This window comes from Carassius carassius, chromosome 4 (genome assembly GCF_963082965.1).
Source record: "Carassius carassius chromosome 4, fCarCar2.1, whole genome shotgun sequence".
Classification (NCBI taxonomy): Eukaryota; Metazoa; Chordata; class Actinopteri; order Cypriniformes; family Cyprinidae; genus Carassius; species Carassius carassius.
The window spans coordinates 42,016,268-42,026,648 of record NC_081758.1 but is presented as its reverse complement, the minus strand read 5'-3'; the positions used below and the strand labels follow the sequence as shown (position 1 = coordinate 42,026,648).

Sequence of the window (10,381 nt, the reverse complement as noted above, 5' to 3'; positions counted from 1 at the left end):
TCATGACTACACTATGAAATGCATTATGCATCAAACATTTCAAACAATGTATATTACTTATTAAAGGGGTTTCTACCGGATTCTATATCATCGCTGCAATTTTAAGGCACCTCTTTAATCCTGTTGTGTTAGAAAGATGACTTGGCATTTCAATTCTGTCATAAGCAAGTCCAGTCAGAATATGCATGTTTATCTGATTTTGAAAGGACATTCTTGGCATTCTTCAAAACTGGTAAAATGTGGTAACGTAATAATAAATACAAGTAATTGTGATCAGATAGATAAATGCCAGATAATACAGAAAGGAGATGTTTATACAATTTCTACCATGAGGATATTCATATATACAGTTCATATAGGAAAGCTTTTATTACAGTCATTTAAAACATTATGTAATGCCTCATAATACAATACAATCTGAAGACAGTCCCTGCTTTTCTACTGGGTGAGATGACCGATGTGAGGTAACCATATTGTTATGTTTTTTTTGCTTGCAGACCATCCATATATTAGGACAGTTTGCACTGTGAAATTATTTTTAGTTCTTACCTTACTGTGGTGCAAAAACATCACATTCTCATTGAATAAAATCAATCTCTCTAGACAATATTTAAAAAAATACTTGTAATTAAATTCAGTTAAACACATCCTACCATATGCAAACTTATATTTTAATATGTTCTTTAGCTTGTAAATAATATATATATATGAAAATTACAATAATGAGAATTTATAGTAAAATGTTTCCTTGTCATGAAAATAATGTTGCAATGCAAATATAATTATGCAAATATAATTATACTTTTTGACTTTGGGGTGAAATATGAGCATGTTTTCTAGAGATTGGTGTGTACACATTATTTGTTGTTATTTACTACAAGTAGAAGAGAGGAGGATGAAAATGGAGACAATGAAAAGGAGTGATGTAAAAAATTAGATGGGAATGCAATATGGTAATCCATCCTCTCCTACCTGTAGTTTACAAAGACTAGAAGTTGTAAGACATTAAAATTGAATTTGCTTTTGTGAACAAGTTCAAAGTACCGTTCTGACCTGCTTGTGTGTGTGTGTGTGTGTGTGTGTGTGAGCATGTCATAGTGCTCAGGGTTTCTTTGTCGTGTTTGCAGTCACTGCGCTGCCTGTGTTAACAGGGATGTTGATTTCAGAGCCCAGGGTGGCAGGTTTGGGCAGAGGAGCCTCAATGGTCAGGACGCCCTCAGGAGACAGACAGGAGGTGATCTTCTCAGAGTCAACACCAAAGGGCAGACTGGAACATAAGACAATCAGATTACAGTCATGAAATCACAGCTCCAGACAAAAGGTCACAAAAGGTCATCTTTAGACAGTCATCACATCAAGTTTTAAATCTGTATGACTCTTGAGAATATAGAGAGAATCTAGAGAATATATATTTTGTCCTATTTATTTCTTTAGGTCTAAAACTACTACACTAAAAATGGCTTAAATCTTAGATTGTAGGAGTATGTTTTACAATAAATAATATTCCAGTTTTTCTGCTTTAAAATTTCACGTTTAATTAAATGTGTTACTTGCCATTTTTTTGTAATTTGGCCAACAACTTCTAAGTGAAATTTGTTTCTAAACATAAATTTGTCATTAAAGTATCTGAAATAAATAAATTAAACAAATTTTACAATGAATGCAAATGCAAATGCACAAAAAAAAAAAAAAACTTTTTCTACTTCAGGATTTCTTGTTTAATTCAATGTGTTACATTTAAGTATCTGCCATACACTAAAAAAAAATGCAATTAAGATTTAAAAAATGCATTTTGAAGCTATTGAAACTCAATTACCTCAAAATTAACTTAAAATAAGACCACAGGCACACATACATTTTCAGTTCTCTTAAAAACTGATGTGAAATACTATGCAATGTGATGCATGATTCATTGCCAAACCCGTCCCACCCATTTAGTATTCTCAGGACAATGTGACTCTTGATCCTCCCTATCAAGTGTGCTTCGTGTGCAGATCTGTAGCATCTCGGTACTTACGTGTATTTTCTGGTAAAACATCTGGACACAAAGCCATGTTCATCCTTCCTCTCCTCATGTTTGCCTGCAAGCAAATCACATGGAAAAGAAAAAAAACACACACAAATGAATTATCTCCAACATTGGATGAAATGATCTAAGCTGCAATCCACATATGGATATCCACAATGACAGGTTTGTATTATCAGTTTACCATTCACATTCTTCAGAAAATGTACAAATCTGGTTATTTTTGCAGTTTTAGTGTCACACGTCACAATCATGAGGGTTTAACTCTAATGAGTCATGTTTAAGTTTCCTCCTGTTTGGTGACGTGTATCTGCTCCACTTGTTGAATGTGTAACACAGTATTGTGTGTTCGACCTCACTGTCCTTTGACTGTTCCTCAAAGCTTTAAACTCTGGCTGACACCCGGCCGGTTAACCCAGGACCAGCTCTGTTTGTTTAGACAACACGTCTGAAACCTCAGAAGACCCTCGTCATCTGACGGACGGCCACAGTGATGGATGTGATATGAGGGTCATTAAAAGAGTGGGGTACAGTGTGTATGACTTCACAAGATCAACAGGAAACACTCCTTATTTCACCACACAGTTTACTTCTGAAATCTGATCAATTTCAAAGTGGTATAGAAGTAGGATAGCAGAAAGAGGATGTTGCATACAAAATCTTTATACTTGAATGGCACAAAGCTGAGAACTTAAGTCTCTGGCCTCTGCATTCTACTCTACACATGCTGCTTTAATTGCATTGTGCTCTGGTTATGTAATATCTCAGGAATATCTCAGGAACATCAGCTCCCACCCTACAGAAGATAAAAGTTACTTCACGCTTAACCATCTCTCTTTCTTTGGGAAGCCTATTTCTTCCACAAAAAGAAACATGTTTTGGTATATCATAATTATGACAGAAAATGTCAAATTATGAGACACAAAGTCAAAGTCATCGGATAAAAAGTTTAAACATTGAGAAAAATTCTGAGATACTAAGTCATAATTATGAGATAATATTTAAATTCTTACAAAGAGTCAAGATGATGACAATTCATTATTATGAGATAAAAAGTTATAATTGATACAAAAGTCCAAATTATGAGATACTAAGTCATATTATGAGATAAAAAGAAAATTATAACAAAGGTCAAAGGGATACTGACTCATAATTATGTGATAAAACTCAGTTATGACCGAATAAAAAAAGTCATAACTAATACAAAAAAAATCAAATTATGAGATACTAAGTCATAATTATGAGATAAAACTCATAGAATCCAATATGGCAGCTATCTAAGGTCTGGTCAGTGTCTCTCTCTGGACTGATTCCATTTAAATGGATTTCATAATATTTTACTCCTTTTAAGTTGTAGTTTTTAAGTTGTACAAGTCATTTATATGGAAATTTCATCTTGAACTTTTAAGAAGATTGTGGACTACTATGAGTTTAAAAATGACACTATACCTCTGCTCTGAGCTAACTTTGCTAACCTGAGCCTGATCCAACTGATCCTATTAGCCCAGGCTAAACAGAGCTAGGCAAACGGGCTTGAGCCTGCTATATTCTCCTGGAGCTTGGGCTAACCAGCCTGAGCCTGCTTCATCTTCCTGGAGCTTGGGCTAACCAGCCTGAGCCTGGCATATCCTCTTGGAGCTTGGGCTAACCAGCATTGAGCCTGCTACATCTTCCTGGAGCTTGGGCTAACCAGCCTGAGCCTGGTATATCCTCTTGGAGCTTGGGCTAACCAGCATTGAGCCTGCTACATCTTCTTGGAGCTTGGGCGAACCAGCCTGAGTCTGCTACATTCTCTTGGAGCTTTGGCTAACCAGCCTGAGCCTGCTACATACTCCTAGAGCTAGGCTAGCGGGCCTGGCCTGCTTCATTCTCCTGGAGCTTGGGCAAACCAGCCTGAGTCTGCAACATCATTGTGGAAGCTGGGCCATACTCTACAAGATAAACTGGTACTGTTATTAGTCAACTTTACTATTAGTAAATGAATGACAATGGCATTTTTCTTAATTTTCTTATCCCTGTTGGTCACTTGGAACTTGAAACCGGGCACTGATCCTAGGGTGAGTTGTTTTAATAATATGGTGGGCATACAGGATACCTACTATAGTGGCACAAAAACCAGTATTGACATGCACCAGGAACCATTACACTTTTGTTGGAACCTGGACTTCTGGATGGATCTGTATTGGGATTTGCCTAAACTGCAAATTTTCTTTTTTTTTGTTTTGTATAATTTGTCTTTCTCAATTAATGACATTGCCTGGTTTCAGCATATGATAGGCCGGCTTCAAATACACTGTGAAATGCAGATTGATTATTACACTACTACTTTTATCTGGAAATGTGCAGCCCAATCCTGGCCCCTGTTTGCAATGTGTCTTAACCCCGGTTGAATTTAAATCAATGCCTGGACTTAAATTTGTTCATCTTAATATTCACAGTTTACTACCCAAAATGGACATGGTTAGAATTGGGATTGAATCTACAGATGCAGACATAGCGATAATTTCGCAAACATGGTTGACGAAATCAATTACTAATGAAGATATAAATGTGCATGGGTATAATGTTTTTCGCAGTGACAGGCCGAAGAAAGGTGGTGGCGTAGCTATCTATGTTAAGTCAAGATGGTGCATCAGTTGTTCTGCCTGAGTCTCTCTGTAAGCAAATGGAGTTTTTGGCCTTAAATGTTGAAATATTTAAGTCCCTTTCAATAACAGTTGTGGGGTGTTATAGACCTTCATCGGCCTCCAGGGAGGCTTTATCATCTTTAAAGCTTCTTTTGTCCAGATTAAACTATAGGGAACTTTTACTGGCCGGGGACTTGAATTGGGACAGGCTAAATGTTGTTTCTGATTAATTTAAATCTTTCTGTGATTCTGTGAGTCTTAGCCAGTTGGTAAATGTACCTACAAGGCCTAATCTCAATAATCCAGATAAATCTACTTTAATCGACTTGATTCTAACAAATGTCCCTCATAAATTTTTATCCATGGGTGTCTTTTGTAATGATCTGAGTGATCATTGTGTAATTGCTACTTCGAGAGGCAGTAAAATACCCAAATGTAAATCGCAAATTATTAGAAAGAGGAATTTGAAAAATTTTAATGAACAAGCCTATCATCATTATCTATTTTTGATTAACTGGGGACAGCTAGGCCTGTTGCCTGACGTTGAGCTTGCCTGGACACTTTTTAAGGAGAATTTTGAGAAAATTGTAAATAAACATGCTCCTTGGACAAAGCACAGACCCTTGGTTTTCTCCAGAGTTGTCAGACATTATCCATCAGCGAAATGTGGCATGGGCTAAAGCTAGAAATGGTGATTCTGCCACTGACTGGTCCATTTTCAGACAACTAAGAAATAAATGTACCTCTCTTATCAAAAAGGCTAAATCAGAATATTATTTATCAGTCACAAGTAAAAAAACTCAATAATCCACAGAAATTTTGGAAAGTCATCAAGTCTCTTTCTGTGAATAAAATTAATGAAGCCCTCCCAAAATTTGTCTTAAAAACTCTCTCCCAGTCTACGACAGAGTTGGTCTTAAATTGCTTTAATGAGCATTTTATCAGTTGGTTCTCTGTCCGAGTCGACAAGAGTAGTCGCTGTCACTCCATGCACAACTCCTCAGTGTTTTCTGGAGAGCCTTTTAATTTTGTTTCTTTTACTGTGCAGCAGGTGCATGGAGCTCTTAAAGCGTTAGATCACAGAAAACCTCCTGGACCAGATTTAATAGAGCCTTACTTTTGGAAAAAGGTGGCTGATTTTGTTGCAGAGCCCCTTTTTTTTAATTATTTGTATTGTATAACTTTTATAAATGTAATTGACTGTGTTTTTGCTGCCTCTTGGCCAGGACTCCCTTGAAAAAGAGGTTTTTCAATCATGAGAGAAATTTAAATCATGAGAGATATTTAATCATGAGAGAAAAAGCCAAATTATTACATAAAAAGATTAAATTATGACATATACTAAGTCATAATTATGACATGAAAATTCATTATTATGAGTTTTTACTTCTTTTGTCATTGATTTGATCATAATTTAGATGTTTACAGTATTTGTATATTTCTGTACTTTTACATGAGCTTACTGTACACAAGTGGCAAACGCATAAGATTTCTGTTTTGTCTTTTTGTACAAGTGCTAAATGCGTTTTTTTGCAACATGCATTTAGCCTACAGTGAACAATAAACATTTATTTATCCAGCTTCATGTCCTGAGCATTGTGTTTTCTATTTTTCTACGTAGTGTTTAATGACTGTTCAGTAGTGTTTTTAATTTTGATTGACCTGGGGCTCGAATTGACAACATAGTTTAGTTTTGAGCACAGATTGAACTGTTTTGAGGTGAAAGTTTGGTCTTTTGTTGAGTCTGAGGTTTTGTGAATGTAGCTTGAAAACTGGGTTTTGTGTTCACAGTTTAGAGAAAAGGAGAGCAGCTTTCAAGAAATGTGTCTTAGCCAGTGTTCGAATTGAGTCAAAGCTCTTGGGGGCCCCCCCCCCCCCCAAAAAAAAACAACTAATAATATACATATTTGTATTTATTTATTTCATATAATAATATAATTTACTTTACTTTACTTGTGAATTTAATTTACTTTGTGTGTTTCATAACATGTTTTTGCAGCTGAGCATTTACTATGTAAAATTAAATAAAAATCTATGAAATAACAAGATGGCTCTTCTCTTCTTTCCCTTGTCCATATCTGAGAAAATAATGTAAGATGTAAGTTGTAATATTATATTTGTTGTCGTTACTGTGAATATATTTAAGAAAGCACTCCATGTTATTCATGCTACTTATTAAGGTTATTAATGGTGATATACTTTGAACAGTGCACATGTAGGCATTTTATTTCAATAAATAAACTAATTTATCTTGAATGTAGTTACATAACCCTTTCATATTTTCAAGCAGAAGTTGTCATAGTTGGGTAAACTTCTTTAGTGGTGAATGAGAGTATATGTTTAAATATATGTTTTGTCACAATAGTGTTTCTACAAGAGGGAAAAAATAGAAATAATTTGATACGATTACGATGCTGATGACCATTAATCAATTTTGATCTCTTGATTCACTATCAATTCACATGAATAGGCCTACTGTACTTACTTTTCTTGGGTTAAACTCAGTATTTTCTTGCATTAATTAATATTCACTTGTGTGTGCTTATACGAGTATCTTTTTAAAATGTATAATCTAGTGTTTGATCATGTCTAAATATTTATTTAAATGCAAAACCTAAAAATAAGTAAGCAGTTATGACCTGCAATACTCTTTTGAGCAACTAGAGTATGTATATTTATTAGAGTGGGTAAACAATGGCATTGCAAATGGAAATTATTATTTTTCTGGCCACAAAATGACTTTAATTTGCCTCTTTGCATTGAATTTAAAATCCTTTTCTCCACTTAACCTTAAATACTACACTAATTGTATTAGGCTATACATAATAATGGAAAATAGGATACAATTCATAACAAAAACGGTTGATCTGCATGTTTGTCTTCGGCGTAATAATCAATGCATGTGTGTCTCACGCACAATTCGTGAGAGTTAGCAACCCTGCTTTATCATCGTTGACACAAAAAAAGCCTTCACCTGATGAACATTTTCATCAGTAATAATGTCCTTAATTAAATTAACACTGTTTTTGAGCAGTTAAGGTTACTAGATTTAAAATGATTTGTTTAATTCAGAATGGGTGCAATGCTAGCTCCAAACAAGATTCTATTTTTCTCAGAATTACGTTAGATGGCTAATTACAACTAACAAGCCGATAGTGAGCTAGCATCATAAGATAAAAAAAAACAACTATTGACAGACCAAGATTATAAGTGACTCTCTGATTCTGAGATAAACACTTATTCAGTAGCAATAAATTAGGTGTACCAAACAATCATAAAACAAAGAAATATTATCTTACCGTTATTGTGAGGTAAAATAATGACGAAGGATCACTCTGTCAGCCAATCACACAGCGACGTCGCGCCCGCAGTCTGTAAATTCCTTCAGAAAACAGCGTGTGGCGCACTTGAGCGTATTTTCAGATGCACATCTAATTTGAAGTAGCTTTTTATGGGAGCGGCACTTTTTACAGTCTATGGAGCGGCAGCGCAATACTTTGGTAAAAAATAGATAGATAGGGCTATGTCAAATATTGTTTCTATTTTAGTTTTAATGAAAAACCAGGGGACCCCCCAAGGTCATTTTTTTGGGCCTTATGGGGGGTCCCTTGATGCTTATGGGGGGTCCCGGACCCCCCCAGCCCCCCCTCAATTCGAACACTGGTCTTAGCAATCGAGAAAAACTGTAATATTATGTCATAATTCTTCTTCTTCATGTAGCAGTAATGGGCTTCCGTACCTCCTGGACATTTCCTTCCAAATCAAATGGGGTGGTGCTAGCGCAGTGGATAAGACACATGTCTTTGGTGTGAGAGAACCGGGTTCGAATCCATTGTGAGACACCAATGTGTCCCTGAGCAAGACACTTAACCCCTAGTTGCTCCTGAGGTGTGTGACCTCTGACATATGTGGCAATTGTAAGTCGCTTTGGATAAAAGCGTTAGCTAAGTGAATAAATGTATAACTAAACAAATCAGCTCTAATATACTTCCTGAAAGTAAAAGATGAACTTTAACAGTAGTTATACACACTACAGTTCCCACAAAAAGCACACAATATGTCTGAATAGGATTCGTTATATAGAGAAGATCTTTTTCCCTCACTAGAGTTCACTTTTCTGCATCGAAACAAGCTTATTTTTGAGAAATGCAATAAATAACACTTGCTTTTTTTCTCTCTCTTGGATCTAATGCATTAACATTCAGACATTTGTAAGGGTGACTTCAGTGTCCTATTATTTTAAATGATGGCTAAATGATAGAATTATGAAGGAAAGTGCTCACCAGTGATCTCCACCACCCCATCTTTGGTCTTCACCGTCAGCTCCTCTGGGGCGAAGTGACTGACGTCCAGGCTGATCTTCCAGGCTTCCGGCGTCTGCTTTATCTCAGACATTCCTGAGCTCATCTCTCGGAAAAGTGCCCGGCTGTAGTTCAGGGGATGCATCATGGTCGAAGAGGGCAACATCTGAGCCATTTGGCGCTGCAATAAAGGAGCCATTTCAGAAAATCCAAAGGGCCGAATGTATCCTGGCCAGTGTGTGCTGGGAAAAGTGGACGTCTCCTCAGAGAAGGGCGGCATCCGGAAAGGTTGATCAAAGACCCGGATGCCCTGGTACCAGTCGCGGAAAGGGTCCCAGGATGGGCCGTGCATGAAGCTGAAGGGAATGCGTCTCTCGGCCATGGCTGAAGATTGTTCTTGCTCTGAACGTTTTCTGGAAAGTGCTGCGTCCTGTTTGGAAGTGCTGAGATTTATAATAACCTCCTCAGCTGACACTCCCCTTTCCATGCTAAAGCAATGCCCCCTCCCATCCAGATATTTATAGAAGTGACTAGAATGTCTATTCAGGGACGGCCACACACAAGAATGGAGTCCAAGGCAAAGGCCTTCCCAAAGTCAGCACAGTTCCTTTATTGGATGGTCTCACAAACACATTCTCTTATCATGACACAGACGCAGAGGAATCTGGAGATCAGTGTAAAGTGCACAGAGCGAGTCAGCAGAAACTCACCCCTCTGATAACACAAAGATACAACAGGTGACCAAACACATGCACTGATTTACAGGAGGAATTCAATGAATCTGCTAAGAAATTTAAATACAGGCAGGCAGGGTTACAAAAAAAAAAATTATAATAATAATAAATAAAAAGTTGGTGTAGGATTTATTTTTCACTAAATTTTCACTTTTAACTCAGAATTTTCTTGTAATTTCACAAATAATTACTAAGAAAACATCAATTAAAACACTGAATTATATATGCATGAAACTTTGAAGTAAAATAATAATAATAATGAATAATTGTCTTGTAAAATGTGAACTTATATTATTTATTGTATAATAATTAACTAAATGTATTTTATTTCAGCAAAGATTAATTATTTTGTTTGTTTAATTAACTTAAACTAGTAAATTACCTAAAGTGTAAACAAATAATAATAATAATAAATACAATAGACAAAATGCTACAACAACAAAAAACATATATTAAACACAAAATAAAAAACCTACAACAAAATTATTAAAACTTTAATTACAATTCAAATTAAAACAAAAAATGTAAAGCTAAAAACTAAAAGCTGTAATAGTATATAGCATTGCAGAGAAAGAGGGAAACATACTGTAAAAAATCAAACAAATTTAGAAAAGCTAAAAAAAGACTTATTTTTAGTCATTTTACTGAAATAAAATAAATGTTAACTAAAATAAAATAAAGCTGCAAAAGGCA

The 10,381-nt window shown here is 35.7% G+C and overlaps 1 protein-coding gene across 1 annotated transcript; it reads right to left on the bottom strand.

Annotated features, from left to right (window-relative positions):
- Positions 1-1,013: 1,013 nt before the first annotated feature.
- Positions 1,014-9,395, bottom strand: LOC132140076 (heat shock protein beta-1-like). Its single transcript, XM_059548876.1, has 3 exons — positions 8,937-9,395; positions 2,018-2,081; positions 1,014-1,267 (listed from the first exon to the last, which is right to left on the bottom strand). The coding sequence occupies exons 1-3, from the start codon at positions 9,334-9,336 to the stop codon at positions 1,102-1,104; spliced, it is 630 nt and encodes a 209-aa protein (XP_059404859.1). The 5' UTR covers positions 9,337-9,395; the 3' UTR covers positions 1,014-1,101.
- Positions 9,396-10,381: the final 986 nt, after the last annotated feature.